This window comes from Peromyscus leucopus, chromosome 3 (genome assembly GCF_004664715.2).
Source record: "Peromyscus leucopus breed LL Stock chromosome 3, UCI_PerLeu_2.1, whole genome shotgun sequence".
NCBI classification, from domain to species: Eukaryota; Metazoa; Chordata; class Mammalia; order Rodentia; family Cricetidae; genus Peromyscus; species Peromyscus leucopus.
Window position 1 is genome coordinate 59345106 of NC_051065.1, and position 26956 is coordinate 59372061.

A 26956-nucleotide genomic window follows, 5' to 3' on the forward strand; every position below is an offset into this window, starting at 1 on the left:
CCTGCCTCCACCTCGAGCCTGTAGATGTTCCCCCTCTACTCTGCTCTACCCAACCCCTCTCTTGGTGGCTTCAAGAAAAAAATAAGGGCATTTGATCTGGTAGAAAAGGAGAAACTTGTCTTATGACATTGTCCTATTTCATTCTACTGATAGTGTGGCATTGCTTAAGATGAACTATGAGTCTTTTTTTTCTTTTTTCTGTTTTTTTGCATGTGGGTTGTGTGTATGTGTGCTCTTCTCTGTGGGTACATGTGAAAACCCAGGGTTGACATTAGTTATCTTCCTCGATTGTTCCCTACCTCTATGTTGAGACAATGTCTCCCAGTGAGCCTGTAGCTCACCAATCCGGCCAGTCTGGCTAGCCAGCATGCTCAGGGGATTTTCTTTGCTTTCCACATTGAGATCAGAGACAGGTCACCATTTCTATCCAGGTTTTATGTGAATTCCGGGGACTCAATCTTGGGTTGTTATGTTTGCACAGTAATCACTTTATCCATGGAACCACCCATTGCTCTACCACCCATCGCTCCAGCACCCGTCGCTCCAGCTCACCTATTTTTAGCCTGGGCCCTTGAGCAACACATTCAAAATACCTAAGGGAAATGAGATATACAGAAGTAGCACATTTTGAAAAGTGAGGCTTGTATGAAAAAACCAGTAATGTGAAGTGGGGGTTCAGAGACAGAGGGCGTCAGTTCCGAGCTGGGCCCCCTGAGCAGACAAAATGAAGCCACCTTCTGTGGCTGTCTCAGGAAGAGATCAGATGGAGAGGGAGTTGAGAGACCTGCAGGAGACCCACTCAGAACCACCCCTCACTGGTCAGCCCTCTTGTCTTCCAGGCTAATGTGATCGTGAGACTGCAGAATATCCTTCAACACCCATTCAATTCTTTTCCTTCCTAGAAAACAGTACTTAATGAGAATGGTCTCGTTCACAAAAGCAAGTGAGTCAAGCTTATGTGTTTAGAAAACTCATTAATAACAAAGAACATCTGAGAAGAGACAGTGTCAGGTGGGGACGGCAGTGGTAGGAGCCAACTCTCTAAGAGGCATTAAGCATGGGGCTGGGTAGTCATTGGTGTCTGTGGCCTGCCTGTGCTTAGCTTCTACAGCACCAGGGTGCTTCTTGGTATTAGACTGATGGAGTCTTACTCTGCAGCTGTCAGCTATGCAGGCACAAAGGGTCTTATTTCTTTCCTTTTTCAGGCAGCTTTAGTTGATTAGGAAATCAAATGGCTCGGGTCCTGCTGGAGGAAAGTGATGGGCCAGCACAGAAGGAAGCTCATGCGCAGTGCGGCTCCACCCCCCTCAGGGCTCTAGGGATCCCACCACAGAGAGAAGCGAAAAATGTCCCTACTTTGCTGGTGGTTGGTCTGTTCACATTTACCTCCTTTCTTTACTTCCTGACCCTCCTCTATGTAGACAAAGCCCTGAATAGATCCCACTAACTGGCACTTAGAGGCAGACTGCCAGGACCCGGGCAGGAAGGACAGGGCTCTAGTTGCTCTGTGTCTGGGATCCCAAGATGGTCTCTCTTTGGGGAGGGATCCCCAAGTGCTCTATGCCAGCGCCAAAGCACCACCAAGTTGCCTGGCCAGAGAGAACACTGGCGGGGGAGGAAGAGGCCCCTGTCCAGCTCACACGCTGCTCATTTGCACAAAGAGCCCTTTCAGAGTTATTGGCTGGCAGAATTCCTCCTGGGCTTTTTTCAGTGCCTGTGCACAGAATACCAATCAAGCAGTCTCACTGGTCTGCCACACAAACTAGCCACAGTTACCAAGAAGGAGGCAAGGCACAGAAAGAGGCTCCTCCAGCCAGGCTCCCTCAACTAGGAGCTGTAGAACTGGGACTTCAGTCTGCTCACTAGAAACAGAACCACCTCAGTCTGGTGTCCTTTACAGAAAATTGTAAATAGCCCAAGACAAAATGTTCCTATGTGCTTCTCACTTATAACACCTTTGGCTGGTAGTGACACAAAAATTGAAAGATGAGGATTTATGGTGGGAATACTATTCTGGGGGTGGGAGAGAATAAATTTCAAGAGTCATGCTAGCCTCAATTAAGAAGAAATAAATCTACCTATTGGCTCTGGTCAAATCCAGAAATTGTGGTAAGAGGCAGTAAGTAAATAGGAGAAAACACATATATGGGCAAACCAGCTAACCAATCGGCACTCTAACCTGTCTCAGCATGAATGAGGAGCTGAGGACCCCAGCTCAACATTAGTTCAACATCAGCACCCACAACACCCATCAACACCCACGGCCTCTAAACATAGAGGCAAGTCCCGCTGGCAGTGTTTGCAGGTGGAAGCCGCATTGTGAATGTGTGGACTGAGAGCAGGCTGAATGCCAAGTAACTCCAACTCCCCCAGAAGCTCCTATCATAAGAAAAAGGATGCAGCATCCAGGAACCTGGGTGCCAGCCAACCCACCCATAGCTCATTTGATGACTCACGGGGAAGCCAGTGGTGTGGCTGGTTCTGGCATTCCTAGTGCCGCACCCCCTTCCCCGCTTAGCACCAGTGACGCAGTGAGGGTGGTCACCACAGAGACGGAGATCACTTTAGCCCCAAAGTGTATGTATTTGATTCTCTCCCTCAAGTCTTTACGATGGGCCAATGAATGCATGGTAGAGGAACCCAAGTTGCTAAGTCGAATACAGAATGACAAACTGAAGTTCTACCATTTGGAATTAGGAAAATCCTAGCCACAGCAAAAGCTGGCAGTGTAGGACTAAAACCAATTGATAAATTATATAAAGCAGCTTGATGGCCAGAAATGATGATCTCTACAAAGAAAGCAAACACATCAAGGAGGTTGGCAGGCAGAAGGGAGCAGCAACCTGGCGCTGCTTCCTAACCTGAAGGGGTAGAAATGACTTGTAGGTGAGGAAGAACCTCAGGAAACCACACAAGGATCCAGCCGGCCAAGCTGACGAGAGTAAAAACAGGCAAGTTCCAAATTTGATCAGACCTCTTAAAATTAGCCCAAGATTGCAGAGACTGAATGTAGAAATTATGTTCCCACTTACTCACACATTCTAAATACTGAATTCTCAGTAAGGGCTCCTAGAATATTCCTGGGAGAGTGGCCTTATGTCTAGTGACTTTGTTTGCCTTAAAAACACCCATGGTGGAGGGAACAGGACAAAACATCTCCCCTCTGGGCAAAAGACAAAAAAGAGTCACAGACAACACAGAAGGACCAGGGCCCTGGGGTCTGGGCTCCCAGTCAGGCTGACACTCAGTTGTTTGGTACCTCCTCTGGAGTGTTTTAAGTTAAATGAGGAGTCTGGTGATGGAACTGTTGTTGATTCTGTTGTCACACAAAATTTAGGGACTGACAGCTATGAGAGAAGGGACAGAGGGACGGAAGGAGACAGAAGCGAGGACTCTTCACCCAGTCCCAACTGTGCTTAAGCTCAGGAGCTCAGTGGGGTATTTATAGCCGCCTTTAAATTTACCCAACTCGCCATAGAGGGAAGTAATGGGGCGCCCTTTACTGCTGCTAGTGGTGATTGTCCTAACATTCTTTAATTAGCAAAAAGTGTTGGCACAGCCACTTTCAAAGCATTTGATCTCACTGTCCTGGTGTTCTCTATTTCAGGCTCAACAGCCCTCACTCCCCAGCAGAAAACGCACTTTAGCAGAACTGAAATGACAGGCACATGCAGATGTGAGTGCAGATGTGTCTACACCCGTGTCCATCCTTCAGCTCACTCCTCATGCAGTCACAGGTGCCAGGAACCTGCGTGTCTTTGTGTTGCCTCCAGAAAAGCGTCTTAGAAATCTATCAGCAGGAGCTAGTAAAGTCAAAATGGATAACTGGAGAAATCTTGAGATGACCAGGATCCTCTTTAATTTTTCTTGCATTATAAAAACAAAGCTGACAAATTTTCATTTACTTTTTCAGATAATGGAGCAGAGTTAGGACTAATGATATCCATTGGGGGAGGGGTCTGAGCTCTTTCTCATGGACCCAGACTTCTTGTTCTGAGATAATTATTCACTACTGTGATAAAGGGATGAGACCGAGAAAGAAGGACCAATATTGTGCTTCTATGAGGGTGTGCAATGAACACACTAACGAATATACAAACAAGATCACTTCTGAACATGGTATAAAGTTGATGAAACTGGTTAATGTGATTAAGCCTGGTAGGTCACTTTAAGTCTCTGTTGGGAGACCAGCTCAAGAAGCTAGCCTAAGGGTGTGGGGAAGAACAACCTAGGTTGAGGACATAGCAAAATCCCGAAGGAGAGAATCAAGTTAAGAATGTTCCAGCAGATGACTACCAGTGTAACTGTTATGCTGAGAGTCTGGAGGAGTTTAACAAAATGTCAGCGCAGAGGTTGAAGGGAAAGGATGAAGGCTGAGGAGCTGTGCTAAGCAGTTTGGTTGCTATTCAATTTATGAGGCAAAAGGAACATGTTAAATAAATCAATAACATAATCTGATGTAATGTCACCAAGATCACTTTAGTTGCTATGGAGAATAGATTATAAATGGCATGGTAACCCATGCCTAGCAGAGATTACTTCAGCAATTCTGAATCTAAGTTCTGTGGTCACGTGAGATGCTGATACACTGGTAAGCTAAGCAGAGTACATGATAACTTGGTAATATTTGGGATCTGTCTCAAAGTCTAAAATTAACTAAAAATTTTTTTAAAAAGTATTAACTGCTAGGTGTGGTAGCACCTGCTGAGACAGAGGCAGGCAGATCTTTGGGAGTTTGAGGCCAGCCTGGTCTACATAGTGAATTCTAGGCCAGTCAGGGCTATATAGTGAAATCAGATCTCAAAACAGTATTAACTATTTGAAGTAGTAAAAACCACTTTGTACCATGAATGAAGAATTAGAAGTTCTAAATTAGGAGCAATGCCAAGAGCAAGTGATCCTAAATAATAAAAAGATAACAGAAAGAGAATTCACTCAAAACTTAGACAAAACAATTCTTTTCTATACTAGCTCCCATATTAAAAACAAGAGATATTATTACAATTTACTGAGACCAGCTATGGATTTCGAAATTTGTTTGCAGCCCAATATGACAGAATAAGTTAACTACTTTACACTTGAAAAATCTGAGGCTTTTATAAAGAATTACATATATGTAGTAAGAAGCAGATCTAGATTTGAGTTCAAGTTTGTCTGACTCCAGAGATACTTCATAGCTACCACTGTGTTCTAATGCTTGCTAGATAGATGAGAATACACAGATATACACAGACAAAGATAGACAGACAGACAGACACACACACACAGAGCATGTAATGTATTTTGTATAATGCAGTTTGGGTATATGCATGACTTTAACAGACACATCACATGTGCATCTGCGAAGCAATTGATTGTAGGTGTGGACCCCTAATTCATGATCTAGTTTGTACCTGGGGTACATGATTATCCTGGTGGTCCCTAAATCCAACTAGAAATGTCTAAATTACAGTCAGGGAAGAGAAGAAAGTGAGACACTGTGATCATGGAGGCAGAGCCAGAGTGATACCCTGACAAGGCAAGGGATGTCTCCAGAGGTCCAGACCAGTCAAGGTTCTTGAAGGAACAAAGCCATGTTAGATTTTGAACTTCTAGATCTCCAAGAGAATTTGTTGTTTGAAGTCATTGACTAGGTGGAAATGTGTTATGGCAGCCACAGAAATTAAGTCACTCTTTACTTCAGTAACCAAAACAAAACTTAAATCTACCCAACAAATGGGGAAATCTGATGGATTTTGCTCACAGAGCTGTATGTGTTAACAGCATATGTACCTATACACCCAGAAAACGTTACTAAATTATTATTGCTGATATGGCTAATTAAAGATGGTAAACCCCTGGGGCCTGGATGGGCCAGCACACCTGCAAAGGGGGAGGGATGTTTACAGGTGCTCCACATGACCCTCTGGAGTGCTGGCCCACATATGTGGCTCTGGCAAGAATGACACCTAAGCTCATTTTCCCAAGAAAGGGAGAGGCAGCAGCTAGCAGTCAGGAGGCTGTCTCTTCACTACAGTTTGGGAGCCTACCCACAAAGAAGCCACCAGTCTGGGAAACTAGTCTCAGCAGAAAAAGAGGCCTTTGTATAGCTCCTTGTAATCCCCATTCCCTTTGAGACAGCACCTCATATACCCCAGGCTGGCCTCAAACTTGCTATGTAGCGGAGGATGACCTAAACTCCGGATCCTCCTGCCTTTACCTTCTGGATGCTGGGTTATAGATGTGCTCCATCCTACCCAGTTAGTGCAGTGCTGCGGAGGGAAGCCAGAGCTATTGTTGATGCCAGGTAGGTCCGAGCTACTTCGCAAGGCCAGTTCTTTGTAAATGTTTTTAGCCATTTTGTCTTATTTCAGTTGAAGCTTTAGAAAATTGCTCTTGATAGGCTCCATGGAGAGTCCCCAAGCCCTGCCACCTTCGATACTGGGGACGGAACCCAAGGCACTGATTGAGCATGCCAAGCTGGAGGTCCACCACCAAGCTATGTTCCTAGCCCGCTTCCTTCCTTTCTTCTTTAGTGTTAACCCCCCGCCTCGACCTTCTTTAAAAGAGCAGAGATTTTAGAGAAAACAACAGTGGAATCTGGGGCGCTAGGCAAAACAAGTAACTTTCAGAGCATCTGTGTTGCCCCGAATCATCCAATCAAGGAAGAAAAGCCATTCTGTTTATGAATGTGAGCAGCGACAGCATAGCGTCACTATGAGATCACAAGCAAGAAAAATGAACCTCCTTTTACGATGGACGGAAACCTCCGTGACCAGGTGATCCTAGACAGGTATTTGCACATGAGAGGAAGTGAATGAGAAGTACAAGGTTCCTTGTGTTCACTGTACGGGACAGGAGGAGGTGATCTTTCCTTGTCTCTTCGGAGAACAATTTTCATATTATTTTTCCTTCCTTCTTCCTGTCTCTGAAGCCCCCCCGCCGGCTTACTTTCATTCTGTTCTTGTTGGACTTCTCCAAAGGGACCCAAAGGCATACTGGAAGCAAGATGGTAGCCTGCTATTCCTGGTAAACCCTATGAGGTATTGTGACATCTAGTGGCTGCTTAGGATAATGCCTCAGGGACAGCAGCATTATCAGAGTAGGGAGGGCTGCCCGGCAGTCCTGGGTTCCTGTGTGACTAGTCCTTTGGCTTCTTAGTCAAGATCCAAGTTATTGGAATGGCATACCAGCACTATCAAAGCCCTGTCCTTCTCCCCGAACCAGCAAAATATAACATGTCTGTTCACACAGAATACAGTGCAGGCATTTGGTGATATCTTCAAGCCCAGTGTTTAAGGGCCAATAAGCCACACACATCTTGACTGAGCTCAGAAGGGACAGATTTTGATATTAACTGGTGTTATGACTAGTTAAGTCATTGTGCCTCTCTGAGCTTAACATCAGTAAAGTGATAGGCCAAATCAAGAAAGATGATCCCCCCCACACACAAGGTTTCTTTGTATAACAACCCTGGCTGTCCTTGAACTTGCTCTGTAGACCAGGGTGGCCTCAAACTCACAGAGATCTACCTGCCTCTGCCTCCTGAGCACAGGGATTAAAGACATGCATCACCACCACCACCAGGCAAGATCATCTCTTAAGGAGTCTTTAAAAGTGAACATTCTGTGATCTATGAGCCCTTTTAGTGACCAGCTCTGCTACAGTCCTGTGGATGTCTAGATGAAACTGAAGGAAACATTCATTCTCTCAACTTCATGGCCCATCTCCGAGGCTGGGTTCCAATCCCAAAGGATCAACCTTTCCTAAGCCGCCTGTCTAGAAAGGAGTGAGAACCACGGACTATGAGAACTGAAAGGAACTTTCTAGTCCATTTCCTTGATTTCATAAATGAAGAAATCAAGATGTACCTTACGACTCATCTTGTCTAACAGTAACAGGAAAAACAACAACAAACAAAACAAATCAACCAGAACTCAGGTATCCCAACCTCAGTACAAGGCCCATTCTTCCAAACTGAGCTTCTGACCCAGGCCTTTCCCAGCCTCTTGAACTCTCTCCAGCACTCTTTTCACAGTGTCTGTGTGAAAACTGACCGTGACCAGCCCAGTGTCCCTCCTATTTAAGTGCCAGTTGCCTTCTCTAATTTCTTGGTGGTACTTCTCCCCCAGTCAGCACTGCCAGTTGTGAGGGGCGACACAGCCCAGGGAGGACTCAGTTGATCTAGAGGCCGCAGGACTGCTTTAGGCCAGGACTGTGCACTGCAGGCGCCACAGCCTCTTCCTCAGTCTACTCTCTAGGTCCAAGGAACTTTGCTGGCCCAGCTGGCCCACCCAGGACAAAGCAGTCCCATGTAGAGCTCCACTGAATTTGGAAGCATTTGCCTTCATCCACAGCAGCCACATTCACTGGGAGATAAGCTCATTCCTATGGAGTGGTTTTTATCCAACTCAGCCCACCCTCCTACCCTACTGTAGCTGAACAGATGGGGCTGAGTTTGTCTACACAGGCCGGAAACTAGTTCAGGCACAGCCCCTCTTCTGCTCAAGGAAGGAGGGGCGCCATACTCCACTGTGCCACACAGACCCTGCTGATGCCTCTGCCTCCCCCAATATCTCAGCACTCTCCCTGCTCAGGGGCAGCTGTGTCAAAGAAAGAAACTTTCCCCACAGATCCCTGGTGTTGCAGGTTCACATTTCCTGGGCCCACAAGACAGTGGTACCAGGCTTACACATGGGGCTTTAATGAAGAGTGCAAAGAACTGGAGCCACTTGGAGGCTCAAAGCCTGTAATTCCAGCACTTTAAAGGCCAAGGCCAAAGGACTGCCATGAGTTCAAGGCCAGTCTGGGCTTTAAAATGAAACCCTGTCTCCATGTGGTAAAAGAGAAAGAACTGTAACAGAGCCAAATGAAACTAGACCTGAGCATGAGGGTGACTCACCTCAACTTCTCACTTCTCCTCTTGATCTCTCATCACCAGCGAGACAAGTTTACAGGACACTCTTCTGATTTCTAATACACCCTTCACTGAATGTTAAGTCTCTCCCCACCCTGCCCCCGGCCGTTAGCCTGTGCACTGGATACAGTGGATGTTGTGCTAGTGACAGAATTGAAGACTTGAAAAGCTGACCGCCACTATCTGGCAGTAGGACTATAACCAAGTTACTGTTTGCCTGAGCTAAGTGCCTTCACCTGGAAAATGGAGACAACACTGGGGAAAGATTTCACCACAACAGACACACAAATTCTTAGAATGGTGGGTAAAATTTGACTTCATTCCTCTGGAACAATATTTTCAGGAATCATTTCCATACCCAAGTTCCTGACATCAATCTGTGTGAGGCCTGCCAGGGTTCAAGTCCTGGTGCTACAACTTAATGTGACCCCCGTGTGTGTGTGTGTGTGTGTGTGTGTGTGTGTGTGTGTGTGTGTGTGTGTGTCACACACACAGACACAGACACAGACACACAGACACATTTTACCCATTCATAAAATGAATCATAAAGTAAGGGCTCAGAAATATTATGTTTATGTTTTTCCTTGACAGCAAATGTAAGCTATAAGGTCTTGGTGAAGGATGGGGACACTAAGTTGCCCACACTGGAACTCTCCAGGACTTGAAGGTTTAGATTTTTTGGGCAGCTGATAATAATGAGTTTATGGCTGTGTTGGAGTTCAGAAAGTTGGGAAATCCTGGGATCCCTCATTCTTAAGCAACAGCCCACCTGGAAACAATGGAGTTAAACAAGCATGCTTGTTAGGTAACAGACTGGAAGGGGTTGTTATCAAGAGATGAGCCTGGAAGGAGGGGATGGTAAACCAACGTCTTATTCTGCTGGACCTACATCACAGTGCTAACCTAATAGACTGTTTCACTCTCACATGGCTGAGAAAGGAGGTTCTTTTATGGGAGGAATGGGTTAGTAAATGCTGACCTACGTTTTTACATTAGCCTGTCAAAGCAGGTATGGGGGCCAGAACTCCCTTCCCAGCAAACTGCTGTGGCAAGCTGCAGTGCTCAGGGAGTCCCAGAGAGAGGGGCTGGTGCAGCTCAAGGGGCAGAAGACATAAAACACCTTTCTGGTCCCTGCATACCGGGGAAGGAAAGGGGGTGACAGGGAGGCAAGGCTGCAGCTCCATGAATGAACCGTGGGTTGCACCATGGGTTCTGGGAGCTCACCTCAATCCTTCCCAGGTTGTCATTCCCTCAGCTCCTTCGATTTGGTTTTTCTTTCCACTGTTTCCCGCCCCCACAGCCCTCATTAAGAAAACTATCATTTAAAGCCCCAGTTACAGCCGGGGAGGGAGAGGACTGGAAGGACAGGCACAGAGCAAGGCGAAGCTTGGGCTCGTGGTCTTCTGACTCAAGGCAGCCTTAGCGTCTTGGCTGCCCGCCCCTGAGTCCCCACCGTCCTGCAGATCCAAACTCCTGGCCGCGCAGCCAGGCACCCCGTCAGCATTCAGCGGGGGTGCGGATGACGCGGGCGCTCGTAGGAGATCGGCCAACTGCTGCAGCCCCACCGAGGGCCGCTGCACCCGGGCCCCTGAGCCCAAGCAGTCCAGGGCTGGAGGGTGCTGGGTGGGCCGGGTGGGGGCCGCGCAGTCTCCCGCTGCAGCCCCACACCGCTTCAGTCTATCAGGGGCCATCCAGCCACTCGCTCCGACCTGACCAAAATAGCTGCGAACGCCTGCGACTAGCGCGCAGCCCCTCACTTGACGCTCACTCGGACTCGCTCGCCCGCTCGCCCGCCCGGGCCGCTCCGATCGTCTTGAGGGGGCGGGGAGGAAGCTGCCGGGGAGGGGGGAGGGGGGTGGGGAGCAAGGAGGAAGGAAGGAAGGAAGGAAGAAAGGAAGGAAGGAGGAAGGGAGGGAGGGAAGGAAGAAGCCAGGAAGGCAGGCAGCCCTCCGCGACTCGGGGCTGCGCGGCGCGGGCCGGCGCGCGCTGGAAGGCGCGGCGTTAACCCCTTGAGGGCAGGCGGCGGAGGGGGAGCGGTGTTAATACATAAGAGCACTGCATCACGCTAATCTTCTCCCCAGAACAGTATGCGTCAGCAGTACATTCACGTTCTGACTGAAGGACAAAAGGATGAGAGAGCAGTCTGCGTGGCTGCCGCCTGCAACACCGCGAGCCCGGCGCGAGGAGACGGTGGGAGCCGAGCGCAGGGGCCCCGGTGCTGCCGCCGCCGCCGCCGCTAGCCAGCGGGAACCATGGTCACGGGCTCCGGAGCGTTTCCTGCAGCCGCGACCCCCACTGCTCACGCCGCCGTCCCCAGCGCTCCTGCCGCTGCAGCAGTCCGCTGGCAGCTCGGCCGCTGAAGGCTCCCGGAGCCCCAGCGGCGAACTCGTACTCTCCGCACAAAGCCGGGGCCGGCGGCGCGCCGGGAGCCCAGCAGTGGCGGGCGGCGGCGGGCGCTTGCGCGTAGCCGGGGGCTGCGGCCGCCGCCGCCGGACCCGCGCCCGCCCCCGGACTCCCTGAAGGGGCCTGCGGTGCGGGCGCGACCACAGGCGCTGCGCGCTCCTCCGCTCGCGGACCGGGTCCCGACGCCACGTCCACGCCGCTGCCCCTCCGGGGCTGGACGGATTACCGTTCCTCGCGCCAGCAGACGGCGGGACTGGAGAACTGAGCCCAGTTTTTGTCTTTTTAACCCTTCCGAGAGGAGGCGAGGAGAAAGGGGGTGTGTGCCTAGGGAGGGCGAAGGCGCAGCGAACACCTCTTAACTCTCGCAGCCCCGCGAGCTCACGACTGCAATCAGCTGCCGCCAGTTCCGGCGGCCGACGCTGGGAAAGCGGAGTGGAGAGCAGCGCAGCAGCCGGGGAGCGCGGCCTGGGCGGCTTCGGGGCGCCCCCGCACCCTCATCCCCCGCGGCAGCCCAGGGAGAGGGCTGGGGGCGCCGGAGACACACTTTGGCGATGAAGCGCCTTCCCCCGCGGCTGGAGCGAGCTGGTGCCAGGGTCCAAGGACAAAGCAGGGAAGCGCTGGTGGCGCCGCTCCTCGGGCTCTCGGGGGGGCATGCACCTGCATAGCCCGCCGGGCCTTGGCTCTCCCTGGCGCGCCTCAACTCCGCGGCTTCGCCGGCTCCGGATTTACTAGAAGCCATTTTGTCTCCCCCACCCCTCCCCTCCCCTCCCCTCTGCCCTCCCTGCCCCCACTACTTCCCCCTTTGTTAATTAAAACTAAAGTCAGAATGGGAACGATGTCCCCGGCTCCGGTGGAGAAAGCTTAAGGACAAGGCGCTAATTCTTTCCTGCTTTCCTTCCGAGGTAGGTGACAGCGAATTGGGTGGGGATGGTTGCAACGTGGGAGAGAAAGTCTTAGCTTTCTATGGGCTGGCCTTGGGGGTGGGCTGGTGGATGAGGGGCCCGCTCTCTAGTTTGGCAGGATTTTTCTAGGCCGACCTGCTCCTCTCTAATCGCCCCCTCCCCACCTCCTTCTCCAGATGGAAAGAGGAGCTCCTAGCTCACTTAAGCCGGGGTAAGGCTGGTTCTCTTTTCCAAGCCAAAATCCCAGGCGATGGTGAATTATGAACGTGCCACACCATGAAGCTCTTGTGGCAGGTAACTGTGCACCACACCTGGAATGCCGTCCTGCTTCCCGTCGTCTACCTCACGGCGCGAGTGTGGATTCTGTGTGCGGCCATCGCTGCTGCCGCTTCAGCCGGGCCCCAGAACTGCCCCTCCGTCTGTTCCTGCAGTAACCAGTTCAGCAAGGTGGTGTGCACCCGCCGGGGACTCTCTGAGGTCCCGCAGGGTATTCCTTCCAACACCCGGTATCTCAACCTCATGGAAAACAACATCCAGATGATTCAGGCCGACACCTTCAGGCACCTCCACCACCTGGAGGTCCTGCAGCTGGGCAGGAACTCCATCAGGCAGATAGAGGTGGGGGCCTTCAATGGCCTCGCCAGTCTCAACACCCTGGAACTGTTTGACAACTGGCTGACTGTCATCCCCAGCGGGGCCTTTGAGTACCTGTCCAAGCTGCGGGAGCTCTGGCTTCGCAACAACCCCATTGAAAGCATCCCTTCTTATGCCTTCAACCGGGTGCCCTCCCTCATGCGTCTGGATTTGGGGGAGCTCAAAAAGCTGGAGTATATCTCTGAGGGGGCTTTTGAGGGGCTGTTCAACCTCAAGTACCTGAACTTGGGCATGTGCAATATTAAGGACATGCCCAATCTTACACCCCTAGTGGGGCTGGAGGAGCTTGAGATGTCAGGGAACCACTTTCCTGAGATCAGGCCTGGGTCTTTCCATGGCCTTAGCTCCCTCAAGAAGCTGTGGGTGATGAACTCACAAGTCAGCTTGATTGAGCGGAATGCTTTTGATGGGCTGGCCTCCCTCGTGGAACTCAACCTGGCCCACAATAACCTTTCATCTTTGCCCCATGACCTCTTCACTCCCCTGAGATACCTAGTGGAGTTGCACCTACACCACAATCCTTGGAACTGTGATTGTGATATTCTGTGGCTGGCTTGGTGGCTTCGGGAGTATATTCCCACCAATTCCACCTGCTGTGGCCGCTGTCATGCTCCCATGCACATGCGAGGCCGTTACCTGGTGGAGGTGGACCAGGCCTCCTTCCAGTGCTCTGCCCCCTTCATCATGGATGCACCCCGGGACCTCAATATCTCTGAGGATCGGATGGCAGAACTTAAGTGTCGGACTCCCCCTATGTCCTCTGTGAAGTGGTTGCTGCCCAATGGGACGGTGCTCAGCCACGCCTCCCGGCACCCACGGATCTCTGTTCTTAATGATGGCACCTTGAACTTTTCTCGTGTGCTGCTCATAGACACTGGAGTATACACATGCATGGTGACCAATGTGGCAGGCAACTCCAATGCCTCGGCCTACCTCAATGTGAGCTCGGCCGAGCTCAATACCCCCAATTTCAGCTTCTTCACCACAGTAACAGTGGAGACCACAGAGATCTCACCTGAGGACATAACACGAAAGTACAAGCCTGTTCCCACCACATCCACTGGTTACCAGCCGGCATATACCACCTCTACCACGGTGCTCATTCAGACCACCCGTGTGCCCAAGCAGGTGCCAGTGCCCTCGACAGACACCACTGACAAGATGCAGACCAGCCTGGATGAAGTCATGAAGACCACCAAGATCATCATTGGCTGCTTTGTGGCCGTGACCCTCCTAGCTGCTGCCATGTTGATTGTCTTCTATAAACTTCGCAAGCGGCACCAGCAGCGGAGTACAGTCACAGCTGCCCGGACAGTAGAGATCATCCAGGTGGATGAAGACATCCCAGCAGCAGCAGCAGCATCTGCAGCAACGGCAGCTCCGTCGGCTGTATCAGGTGAGGGGGCAGTAGTGCTGCCCACAATACATGACCACATTAACTACAACACCTACAAACCAGCACATGGGGCCCACTGGACAGAAAACAGCCTGGGGAACTCTCTGCACCCCACGGTCACCACTATCTCTGAACCTTATATAATTCAGACCCATACCAAGGACAAGGTACAGGAAACTCAAATATGACTCCCCTCCCTCAAAAAACTTATCAAATGCAATAGAATGCACAAAAAGAGCAACTTTTGTACAGAGTGGGGAGAGACTTTTTCTTGTATATGCTTATATATTAAATCTATGGGCTGGTTAAAAAAAGATTATATTAAAATTTAAAAACAAAAAATCAAAACACAACTATTTTCTAACTTGTAAGTTCTATTTAAAGGGGGAGGGAAGGGACTCTTGGCAATGTTGTGGGTAGGAGCCTCAAGTCAACTGGTGTAAGGTGGAAACTGCTCAGACAAGACAAGCTCAAACAACCAACACCCCTAGAGAGGCAGGGTGTGGGCTGCTGAGGGTAGGAAGGACAGATTGCATCTGTCATTTTTTAGAAGATGCTTCCCAGGATATAGGAATACCATTTCTACAGACATCTTTCTTAAGCTGAGAGCCGTCTTTACAGATCTATCTTATTAAAAAAAATTTAAAAAAGCATCATAAATTTGTACTGTGCCAAAATGTTGAGAGGCAATAATTTTTTTCCTTCAGAGGCAAAGGGGAAGATAGATCTGTAAATATGTTTTAAGTAGGAAAACCACCTAAATCCAAATGAATCCTTCAAGGGGCTGTCTGTCTGTCCATGTGCACAAATCCTTCGGGTCTGTGCCCTAAGACTTGCATGTATCTCCTCTGACAACGCCACAGGGCAGCTCAGGAGGAAGGGAGCTGGTGTAGCTCTCAGGCAAATGCTTTCACACTGCACCACACTCTTGCAGTCGGGCATAACCCACTCTGCAAGGCATGTGTCTATTCAGGGTTTCCCGGGAGGAGGTGGCCTGAAGGGGGTGCGGCACTGGGGAAGGAGGGAGGCAGAGCAGCAGAGGGAATGATTCACAGGAGGCCATAAATTAGCATTGGGCCGGGTCCACCTGTTGTTGTTCCGGGTATCTGACAAATGATTGTAGACAATGACATTTTATGATTTTTCAAAAAAGATCTTGTTTGTTTTAAGGTAGAGAAGGAGGAGAGGCTGGGAGTGGGGGGAACTTAGGGGAGTGGAAGCTTTTCTCATGCTTGGGATTTGGTGACTATTCTAAATGCTGATTCATTAGGGATTATTACAGCTGATGCCAACTGGTTGTGGTGATGGAGTGGGGGCAGAACATGAGTAGAGAGGAAAAAAGGAGAGCTAAAAAGGGCTCAGGCTCAACTTAAAGACGCCTTTGCCAAGCAGGATGTTTCTGGGGGAGGGGGGGAGAGACGTGAAATCCAGTGACAACAAAAGTGACCAGCGGGCACACATAAATGAGTTCTGCATGGAGTCCTGTTGAATGGGGCACCATGGAGGGAAGCTTCCCTCCCCTAGGCCTACCTCCAGTAGAGCTGGAAGCAGGGGGCAAGATCTGTTATTCTGGTCCATTTAATGATGTAACTTTCAGTTATTATTTTAGCTTTAAGAGGAAATAAAGGGTTCAGATTTGAAGGGGGTGGTATGGGTGGGGGGGAATGCCAACAAAAGAACACTGATTGTAATGTGAGAAAAGTGTATTTTTGTATTTTAATAAATATTGTTCAATTTTTAATTCAATGTCCCCAAAGGGTTAAATTGAATAAGAAGACCTTGAACCTCTACAGTCTTATAAGCATTGGCCGAGTCATTTATATTTAAATAAAGGGGTTGGGAGGAGGGAAGAGGTGTGATGTTGGGGGCGGGGAGACAATGTTCATTTTTTTAAAGTGTGGGAAAATGCTAAAAGCTGTCAACCACCTTTCTTTAGTTTAAATAAATGCACCCCGACTCCAGTGCATCTTCCACGAGCTAAGTGTGTTAGTCCCTGGCTTTGTTGGGGATATAACCAAATTCCCCACGCCCTGGTAAAAGCAGGGGAAATGGGTCAGCCTCAGCTCCTGGGACCTGGCCAGAAGTGAACCGCCACTTCAGCAGAACCTGATGGTCAGGCAGTCCCAGCTCAACCCAAGGACCCTGGGAGGCTTGGGTTTAGAGGGCTGCAGTAATGTAGTTTGTCTGCAAATTCCCACAGGCAGTACTGCTTCCCCAGTGCTAAATAGTCAGATGTGCTTTGGAGGAGGGGGGGTCTGGCTCTTAAGGTTCACAGAGCAATGACTTCCAGGGAGGTTCTATGAACAAGGACCCTCTTCAGCATATATTTATCCTCATGCAGGGATGAGGACTGAGTGGGTGTGATCTATCTGGCACTCAGGAGGGAAAGAAGCAGGTAGCACTTTGCAGCAGTTGGCTAAGAAATGGCCAATTTGGAATCTTCCTAGGTATGCAGACCGTTTCTGGCTGTCAGGGCCTAAGGTAACACGCGCCGGTATGCACTTACAGTACAGGCAACAACGGTTGGTTCTCTGTCCTTTTAGCACTCTGCCTCTAATAAAGAAAGAAAACTGCAGCAGAGCAAAGGGTGGGACTTGGCTAGGATCAGATGAAAATCACAGAAACGATTTGGTTCCCCAGTGCCACACGACACAACTGGGGCTGCTGAGAACAGCTTCCTGGGTATATACTCTGAGGCAAGTGCTAACGACATTGCTGCCTCAGCACCACAAGGTGGGGCGCTGATTGCCTCACACCCCCTTCTCCTGCAGCTGTCTGGAAAGTCAGAAATCACGCAGTGACTGCAGTGACGAAGGGTCTTGGGGTAAACAAAGGTCTGAGGATAGAGGTAGAGAGAGAAAGGGGAGGAATCCTAAGGAGGAGTGCCTGTGTCCTGGGGATGAGCATAGTCCAGTGTTAGAACCTGAGGGAGAACTGCTTTCTGGAAGGAACCCGAAGGGATGGGGGTGGGAGGTAAGAGGGGGAACCCTAGGCAAAAGTATCCTTGGCATTTCAAGGGCAGCTCTTTCCCCAGTGGCCTGCCCTCTAGCCTGGCGCTGCTATGCAGTTGGAGAAGTAACCCTCTTTTGCTATACAGCTGGGGTAGAGCCTCCTCTAAGCAGGCGCTTGGGACAGTTTGTCAGAAGAGCCTCAGGAGCATTGAAGTGAGGCTCTAAGGCTGTGTTAATGACTCATTCTCAAGCCTGGCTGGCCAAGCTCGAAGGCTGGTTACCTGGGAATGGAACGTGGGTTGGTAGCTCTTCAGGGGTAGTTATAGCAACACATTAGAGGAAAGACTGTGGCTGAGTATATGGAATTACAGACTTTTCATTATAGAATTCTTAAGGTCATGAAAATTACTTAGTCTAATTTTAAAAAATATTTTCTGGTCAGGGAAACTGAGCTCCACAGAAATGGAGAGACACATCCAAGGTCACGGTGACAGTGGGAGAGGTGGGACTAATGCCGGGTCTCCTGACTCCCAAGCCAGATGTGTTTTCTCCTTGAGATTCTTATTGGCTATCAAGAATGTGTTTCTTTCTATGCTGATAAGCAGCTGAAGAGGGACTTCCTACAGATCCTTCCATGTTTTCTTCTTCCACAAAGAGCTGTTTACTCTCCATCCCAACCAGCTTTGCTACTGCCTAAGGCCCGACCACAATTCTGGTACCAGGAGCTCTGTCTGTGCTGGACTCTCAGGACAGTGGCAGAGAGAGACTGCAGAATCCACAAGGGTGGCAGCTACAGGAGAAAGATGACAGGGGGGCAATGGCGTGTTTCCAGTGAGAAACCTGGCTTCCTCCCAGCCACGGACTGGGAAGCTTTGCAATGTAGATGATTGACAAGGTCTTAAAGTTCCTGTTAGAGAAAATCTCTACAGGGAGTGGTCTGCCTATTTGGCTCAACAATGATGAGACTGGGATGGAAGAACAGGATCTTAGTTCTTCTTCCTCTACTGTACCTACCTACCTAGTTTTAGCTCCTTTAAAATGTGCATATCTCTTTGTTTAGTGGGGTGGGGGGACATGTGTGGCTGTCAGAGGACTATGTGTGACTGACTAGAACTCAGGCCATTAGGCTTGGTAATGAGAAGCTGAACCATCTTGTTAGTTCACCAGCCTTAGTTCTTTAAATGTCACACCGTAGTTTCCTTTTCTAGAATCTACTCCAGGACTTCCTACCACCTTTTGGTGCAATAATACTGCACCACATTATCAGTGAAGGTAGGCAGGCAGTCTCTAAGGCTTAGAGATAATAGTTTATCGTGGCTATTTAACTCAACATGCTGGGTAGAACAACGTGCAGAGTTCCTCTTGCAAGACAATTCCTATTGTTGGCAGGCAAGAGGGCTGGAGTCAACAGCCTCTGGCTTCCTTCAGTGGCCGATGACTAGGAACTGCAAGAGGGTTAGGTGGGTCTTTCTTACTCCAGGCTTTTACCTCAGGAGGTTAGAGTTCACAATTTACGGTCTACCACTTCTGTGCACTAAAGCAGCAAGGGCTTAAATTTAGAGAGGAGAGGGGACATTTATATATCTAAACATATGTCTGATTTGATCTCCTCTGCTGGCACTCAGCACACCATGCCATCCCCTAATGCAGGCACCGTTCATGCCATTTCTAAACCCTGCCTCAGCGAAACTGCAAGGCAGCTTGGCTCCTTTGGTCTCCGTCCACTTAGAAAGCACGCCTTCCTTTGCAGGGGAAGAATGGCTTGGGTACTGGACTGTTTCCATCTTTGCTTTAAAATAAGTCAACTGTATCTTGAGCAGGCTTAAGGAGTTAAAAAAGTAGGTCATTACCATTGTTATCCTCCCCAGGCCTCCCTCACACACACGGGTTGGGTGGGGTGGTGGGGGAGGAGACCATGATGTTTGCAAACAGACCCTGGAGCCAGTATCGGGGTTGAATTCTAGCTCTGACTTAGGCAAGTACTTAGTGTCTTCCTCTGTAAAGTGAAGACAATATTAAGCAGTAGGCACTTCACTACTTCACAGGCTGCTGCAAGCATTGAAAACCATACATCTCACACTTGGCGTGGTGGCTGATGCTGCACAGTAGGCACTTTATATCTGGCAGTTATTTGACAATAGAACCTCACAGCCCAAAAGACCAGTGCCCATCACCACCCTATTCTTGAACAGTATGTTACTCTCACTATTCCAGAGAGGATGGTTATCTAGAAGTTGGAAACAATGTTACCTATAAGCCCAAATATGGTAGAAAGATGGCCATACTTTGTTTCCCAGGAAAACCCTGTCTTGTCTTGTGTTCTGTAACTAAAGTAACTCTGCAGCTGGCCCACACACTATCTTAGTCCTGAAATGGATTATGTTTTTGAAAAGGCACTTCTGCTGATAGTGATGTTAAAAACTGGGGGCCAGAACAGGATGTTTCTACCTAGGAAATCTTGGTCTTTAACAAGATGGCAAGCTTCCTAGACTCTTCATCTATCTGTGGTTCTCTACTGGGGGGCAACTGAACCAATATTATCAAGGTCAGTGATTAAAAATACTTCCTTACTATGAAGCCTCACCAGGCCTGGAGGTGGGAAGGGAGAAGCAGCAAATGGAGAAGGCTCTTGGCACAGAGAGAACTACTGGGTCTCTTGTCGAAAGGGGGCTAGCACCATGATTTTAGCAAGTGAGAGAAAAATGAAGCTAAGGAGAAGACACCCAGGCAAGTGCCTGCATGCAGTTAAGAATGAAAGCCAGGGAGGTTTTTTTTTTGTTTTTGTTTTTGTTTTTGTTTTGTTTTTTCCCTTGATTTAATAAGCAAGATGCTGGCTGGACCCTGGATGGCAGAGGACTGTTAGTGTGGCACTGATGGCATGGAACAGAGGAGATGAAAAGCAGGGAGATCAGCTTTCCAAGGCAGGCTAAAAAACCAATGCATTTTGCTTTCCTAATGAGGAGCTAGAATTAGACTTAAGGATGATCATAGGTTTTATTCACTGGTACATGCCAACTTTGCTGCCAGGACTTGGGCCAAACCACACCTACCTACAGTAGTCCTGTTCCCTCTCCTGCAGGCTGTCCACTGATGGGGAAAACAAGCCAGTCTTCAGGTGGTACCCTAATCTGGACTCTGACAGCTTTCTATTGGTCTACTATGACTCCACCTCCTCATTTATAGTAAGGTATACTCACCAAGGGAGAAGTAGAGGGCACAGTTCACTATTTACCCACAAGGGAAGGTCCTATGGAGATTATGATGGCCGAGTTCAGTGCATATGAATACCTGTAGTGAGTCACAGAGTTGGCCTAGGCCTGTGAAGAGACACTAGAGAAGCTGCCTTGTCAAAGCAAGTTAGCACTTGAGAGGGCAGCAGCATCTCAGAGAGTTTGGAACCTGTATCTGGGAAGCACTGAGTTGAGAGGCCACTCTCGAACCAGGTGTCAGGGCTGCTGGACCAGAGTGAGACTCAGCCTTTCAACTCACTCATTCTGTGTATCCAGTTATAGTACTAACAAAGTTACTAATGGTCATATAAATTATACAATAGTAACAGAAGAGTCCTTGATCCATTCATTTCTTTAGTATCCACCTACCTTCTTATATACCCACTATGAAAGACACCCTTCAATTATTGTATCAGGTTTTCTTTCATTATCTCCATTTGAGTCTACTCATCGCTATGATAGAGCTTAGGAAATCCTGAGTGATCCTTCCGTCCAAGAATGACGGCTCTTTCTTACCGCTAGTGGTTGGCATGCTGTTGCCTCTCCAGTGTTATCTGTTACAGTTCCTTTAAGGTCTCAACTCTGGTTTTCCCTGTCTCTGAGCTGGTGGTATTTTAGTCATTAGATAAGTCACTCGACCTGCTCAGTGAGTCAGCAAGCAGAGGGAGAAAGGCTTTCACACACTGTTCCTTGGGCAAAGTTTGGTTTTCTGGCCTCAGACTACCTCTTCCCAGTCTTCAAGGTCTGGATTTCTTCCTTTATCTACCCACTCATTTGGGTTCATTAATATCATTCAGACAGTTGCTCCAACTCAGGGTCCCCCTACCCCAATAGGTAAACTGAATGAGTTATAGACAGTTCCCTATATAGGCAGTTCCAGCCAGGAACCAAGTGCCAGCCTCTGGTCCTAACTAGAGGAATGCTCAATGCATCTCTCATAATAGCTCAGATAGAGAGCTGAGGTCTCAGACACTAGCAGCCTGTTTCTGGAGCCTGGCAGCCACAGTGGCTACAAGTGATAATCTATTACCATTCCAAGAAGACTTAATTTCTGGACTTAAATGAAGTCGGATAATACTTTATCCTATTAGTGCCTGCCTGTGTGAACTGACAATGGCTTCCTTCTGACATGACAGCATATTCTTCCAATTCATCTCTTTAAGGTCAGGGAGAGGCAAGTCTGGAGTATGAAAGGAAGGAGGAAAAGAAAAAACACAAGGAAAAGACTGCTAGAGGGACCAGGGAAAAGAAGACGACATTTCTCCCCTATTAAAAACAAGGGCAAAGCACTCAGACGACAACTGATCACCTCAAAGCACATCTGCATCTGGTGTGTGCACGTCAGATTGGTTCTGAAGCTACAGAGAAGTATGATTAGAACAAGATCCAAGTGTTGTCCCGTTACAAGTCCTTCTTATCTAAGTCCCCCGTGTCAGCCATATAGCTCCTCTTCCTTTAATCTCTCTTCCTCCTCCTTGTTCAAGTACATATCTACTCTGGGTAGAACCATGTCATCTTTACACCATAGGGGCTTTTATCAAGGGTAGCTAACCTCAAGGACAATGGACATTGTAGCAGAGTGTGGCTACAGTCAGGAATGTGAACATAGTCAAGAGTACCCTCCAAATTCATTTGAGAATTTTGTTGAATTACTCCAAATTATTTATGAAGAAGATGAACCCCAATGAGATGTGATTTGCTAGTATCATGTAGACCAGATCTCTGGTCAATCCAGCGGGGTGACCATAACTTTGGATCCAAGGGATGCCATGTGTAGAATGGCACAGTAACTGGTGACACCTGGAGTTTGCAATTCTGTACACTCTCCACTAGTTTTTCTTGCAGGGGAGAAGGAAGGACCTTCTTCTCTGACTTGTGCTTAATGCTGGGACCAATGGTATTCACTCAGGAGTTCGTTCAAACAGTTAAGAGTGGAGAAACAGGCGACTTATCACTTCTTTTCAGCTGTCAAGCATTGTAGGGCATGTGGGTTTAGTGATAGTACAAACCAGATAATCAAAAGGGACCTTTGTTGTATAAGTGGTCTTTTCCTTCCCTCTACATTGGTGGAGGGCAGTAAGACAACACCTGCCTCTGTAGAGGGAAGGCTAAATCATTTCTGGTTGTTAGCCTAGTCTTTAACGGCTGAGCCATCTCTCCAGCCCCAGAAGGCTAAATCATATTAGAGATTTGCCGAGATCATGAAGCCCACTCCCGTCTGGAGTCCTGCTTCCACCATCCTGGCTTTCCCTGGTGTTGTGCAGCACTGAGGTCCTCGGAGGGGATGCTCATGCTGACTTGGAGGACCTACTCTGAACCATGGGGCCAGTAACCCTCTCTTGGGAAACAAAGTGGCCCTAGCTATAATTTTATCACATATATTTGATCACAGTGTGCTGCCTTCATGGTGGTTTCTCATGAAGTCTCTGTATTCTGAAAGAACAGACACTTTCAGCAAAGGGTGTCTCTTGACCAAGTTAATTTAGCAGACATTTGCTGTCTTGGATGGGGTGGAGTTGCTTCTCTTTTCAACTTCAAAGCTGAGAAAAGAGGGGAGGTGGGGGACGCAGAGAAATAAAGAGGAGGGCGGGGGCTTCAGGCAAATGAGTTTCCATCTATTAAGGAGTAGTAATTTCGGCTAGTTCCCCTAGAGACCGGTCCCCTTCAATAATGTCCTGACTGTAATGAGTCCCACTCTTAAGCAACAGCCTGTGTTATGCTGGTGTTGAGACGAACTGTGCCAGAGAATTCCCTTTCTCTTGGAGGAGCTGCTATCATTATGGAGGAGAGATTATCCAGCAAGGAGAATGTGTTCTTGGTACTGAGCAAGGAAGATAAGCAAAGAGCATTCTTTTCTAGAAGGCTTGATACACAGGACCAAACTAAGTGGAGATGAGAAGATGGTGATAAGCAAAAAGGGTTCCCTGCGATGGTCATCTCAGTGACCAGGGCCGATGGCCAGTGAAAAGTCTATGGACTTCCTGACAAGCTGATGAGTCTCATGTGAGGGAAACACTAGCTGGTTGGCTAAGAGGCATAGGCAGCTCTTGGGTATGTTGTAAATGCAGGTGCAATGAGTGAAAGCTGATGAGTACTTGAGCTATAAAACGGGAGTATGTTTTTGGGGGAGGAAGGGGAATTGTTTTCCGGTTCCCAAACCAATCATCTCCAGGGCAGACGCACATGGATGCATGTGGTCCGACAGCTCTGAGGTTAGGGTTGCAGCTGTCACTGGGGCTGCAGAGACAGTGAAGGTGTGTGAGCTCATCTCTATGCTAACACACTGTAATCTGGTGAGAGCTAATGGCGTGGCCCTCGCTCTGTGGAAACCACTGCCAGCCAGTCTTGACTGAGGGGAGTAGGGAGTCCCCTTATTTTGCCCCCATTGGCTTTCCTGTGATGGAGACGGACCGCTTCCAGAGGCTGCTTTGCCAGATGTGTCAGCAGGCAGCCTGGCCAGAGAGCCTGCAGTGCGGACAGATGCCCTGGGCTGTATTCAGGATGGCAAGACCCTTTATGGTACTGCGGCTCAGCTCTGGGGCAGTGCCAGAGCGGCAGGGTAATTTTCCTCAGCCAGATCCATTCCCCCCAAACCTCTTCAAATCTGTGGGCCATGGAGAGAGGCAAATTTAATTAAATTACTGTGTCATGGACTGCCCTTCCTGGGCCAGGGCTAAAGATGGGCTCATGCTGACATGCAAACCCATCTGTGTACTCAGAGCATGTGTGTCTTCGTGCTGGGCTGTCAGCAGCTGGAAGGGGCTGGCGGTGCCTAGGGTTGGACAGTTAGCTGGCCTTTGCTGCAGTAAGGCAGAGTCAACAATCCAACCTGGGCCCCATATAGCGCCACTGACCTTTTCCTTTTCATTTAGATGACTGAGTGGCACCCCGCCCCTTTCTGCACCAATTATTTCTCCTCAGACGCCTCTCTTGTTGGCACTCAGGACTTTCCCGTAAGGCTATGTCCTGCACTGTGCTGGGAGATACAATTCACCAGTGCACAGGCAGGTTTGTTTGACTTGGCAGGAGATGGAGGGGTCTCCCGAGCGACTCACAGAGTGCTACTTCAGCAGTTCCCTACTGGCAATGGCTTGCTGGATAGAGAACTCTTGTCAGGTGCCAGAATAAAGCACAGAGTTCCTCTTCCCTTTCCATGCACAAGTAAGTGCCACTGTAGGAGAGGACCTGAGCAGCAAATAGTCAAGGAAGGCTGGGCATTTAACATGGGTATCACCAGCTAGGACAGTGTAAGATCACTTTATTTCCCTCCTGGAGTTCCGGCCTTACTGCTCTGGTCTGTAGACTCCACAAGTATAGAAATGCTGCTACTGGAGCCAGATGAGACCTCCCCTCTGCTGGTGGGAACCAGGCGAGATGGAATCTGTGTGGCATGGCAAAAGCAAACACACGATAGCACAGTGGCTTTTCCACTGTAGCTGAGACAGGAGTCAGCTGGGGAATCTTTTCTCAGCTTTCCCCCAGAGAAAACAGAGCAGTCTCAGGTTTGAAACTGTGGGATACAACACTTGGAGCCTGAGGGCGTGGTCCTGTACCAGGCCATCAGGAAATCTTCCTGGGAGACTAGTTGTATTCACATCTCTCTCATGGCCAGGGCATTCTGGCATCAGGCAGATGCCTGGACGACTATAGTGTAGTGCAGATGGCTGTGAGGTGACTAGCCTCTGTGGGTCCCCTTTCGAGGCAGGCTTATGGAGTACTCTGTGACAAGAGAGGGGAGAACCTTCCTACCCGGAACTGGAAGTCTCTAAAATGGCAAGACAAGAAGGCAATGACTCTCTTGGAGCCCTGCTGTCCTGACACTGCACTGAACATCCCAGGGCTCTTCTCTGAGACATAATGGGGGAGGGGGTGGATGGGTGGGTGGGGATGGTGTATCCGTCACATGTGTTGCTGGCTAACAATCTGGCCATGAATCTGATGGTTCCTCTCAGGACCATGACAAATACTGTTGATTTAGATCCTGGGAATCCACCTCAACAACCTGAACTATGCCTGTAGGTTGCTTATAGTCCAGCATTTCCACCTGACTGGACTTTATGGATTAAAAAGAGCCGGCAGATTATGTTTCCTATGGTTAAGAGATTAAGTAACCATTGTAACAGGAAGAGAAAGTGACATCTAATTCTAGGTAAAGAGGTCCGAGCAGTCACAAAGAACACAGAACTGACCACACTGGTGAGATCTACTGTATGGCTTTACGGAAATATGAAGGTTCCCGGGTGTTCTACTCTGACAAAGAACACTTTCTCTGTAACAAACGAGACAGAAGATGGCAGACTGTAGCCCTCAGCTACTGTGGCATTTTAGCAGACCGAGGTCCATTAACTCCATGCCACTAGCACGACCTCATTCCACTCAGACCGAGAGTACACAAGGGAGTGGAGCACAGGCCCGGGCCTCTTTAGGCCTCTGTCTGTTTTTAGTCAGGATGTTATTGGTCCTCAGATGTTAAACTATTTTAGCATTACCAGCGACTGAAACTACCCTTGCCCTACAGCAAACACACCAAGTTGTACAGAGTAGAAAATGTCTCAATCTTGAGATTCCTCCACAGGAGGGGTTGCCTTGAGGGCCCATGCTCCTCCTCCTATCAGCATCCTGGGACTGAGGAGTTCTCCAGGCAGAGCAGCTGCCGAGGCTTCTCTCCTTTCAGCAGGCCGTTCCCAGAGATGCCTGTGGGGGTCTCATTCAGGCAGAGCCTGATAGATTAGGACCTCCTATTTTGTTTATAGTCCTGCTGCCCAGCAGTCAGCCTACCTGGGGAAAGGTTGGGGACTGTCCTGTAGTTTCTGCCATGTTCCTCTTCCATAAAAGGTCAGCCATACCCCCCACCCCAACACACACCTCATGTTTGTTACTAGTTACTCAGTTTGTTGGAAGGGGACAAGGTAAAGAGAAACTAGTTGATGCAACAATGTACTACCTTTAGCACATGAAAGTGGGCTGAAAAAATGAGTAGTGCTTTGGAAAACTGCCCAACTCTGTCATGATCGGAAAAGGAAGAAGAAGAAAAAAGAAAGAAAGAAAAGTAGTTTCTGCTATTACTCCTCCATGGATTCTCTTCCAGTTCACACTAATACTTAGGAAGCAGAGTGAGCACTGCTAAGGCTATTTGCAAGACTAGACTAGTGCTCATATAAGCTGGAAAGCATTTCTTACACAGAATGAACTTGAGCCTTGGCCTGTCCTTGTCCCTTGGGTTCATTCATTTTGTCTTTAAAATCCTGCAGGAAGCTTGATGTACTAGAACATGAACTAACCACAAGTCGTCCTCATCTTGGCCAGGTTGACCTGTAGGCAAGTTTGGTTCAGGCAGCCCCTCATCTCATAGAAACAGGCAGGAGAGGGGCTGAGAGTGGCAGACGTCTCTGGGTACGGCTGGGGCCATCTGCATTACTGTGAATCAAGGTTGGCTCCGACAGAAGGCGCGAGGGAGGAGGTGCAGCTGCTGATGGCTCCGACAGCTTGGACCTGTCCAGGCAAACAAGCCGCTCAAGTGCAAG

General features: G+C 49.0%; 2 protein-coding genes across 2 annotated transcripts in view; one reads left to right on the forward strand and one right to left on the reverse strand.

The window, feature by feature from the left end:
* Positions 1–26956, reverse strand: part of Snd1 (staphylococcal nuclease and tudor domain containing 1) — a 432108-nt gene that overhangs the window by 46041 nt on the left and 359111 nt on the right. The gene's annotated exons all lie outside the window — the stretch shown is intronic.
* On the forward strand, positions 11682–15992 carry Lrrc4 (leucine rich repeat containing 4). The gene is made up of 2 exons (XM_028866231.2): positions 11682–12201; positions 12378–15992. Exon 2 carries the CDS (start codon positions 12478–12480, stop codon positions 14437–14439), a length of 1962 nt encoding a protein of 653 aa, XP_028722064.1. The 5' UTR covers positions 11682–12201; positions 12378–12477; the 3' UTR covers positions 14440–15992.

Bases quoted from the DNA above. Each gene is read 5' to 3' on its own strand.
- Lrrc4 (XM_028866231.2), top strand. From the start codon at position 12,478: ATGAAGCTCTTGTGGCAGGTAACTGTGCACCACACCTGGAATGCCGTC.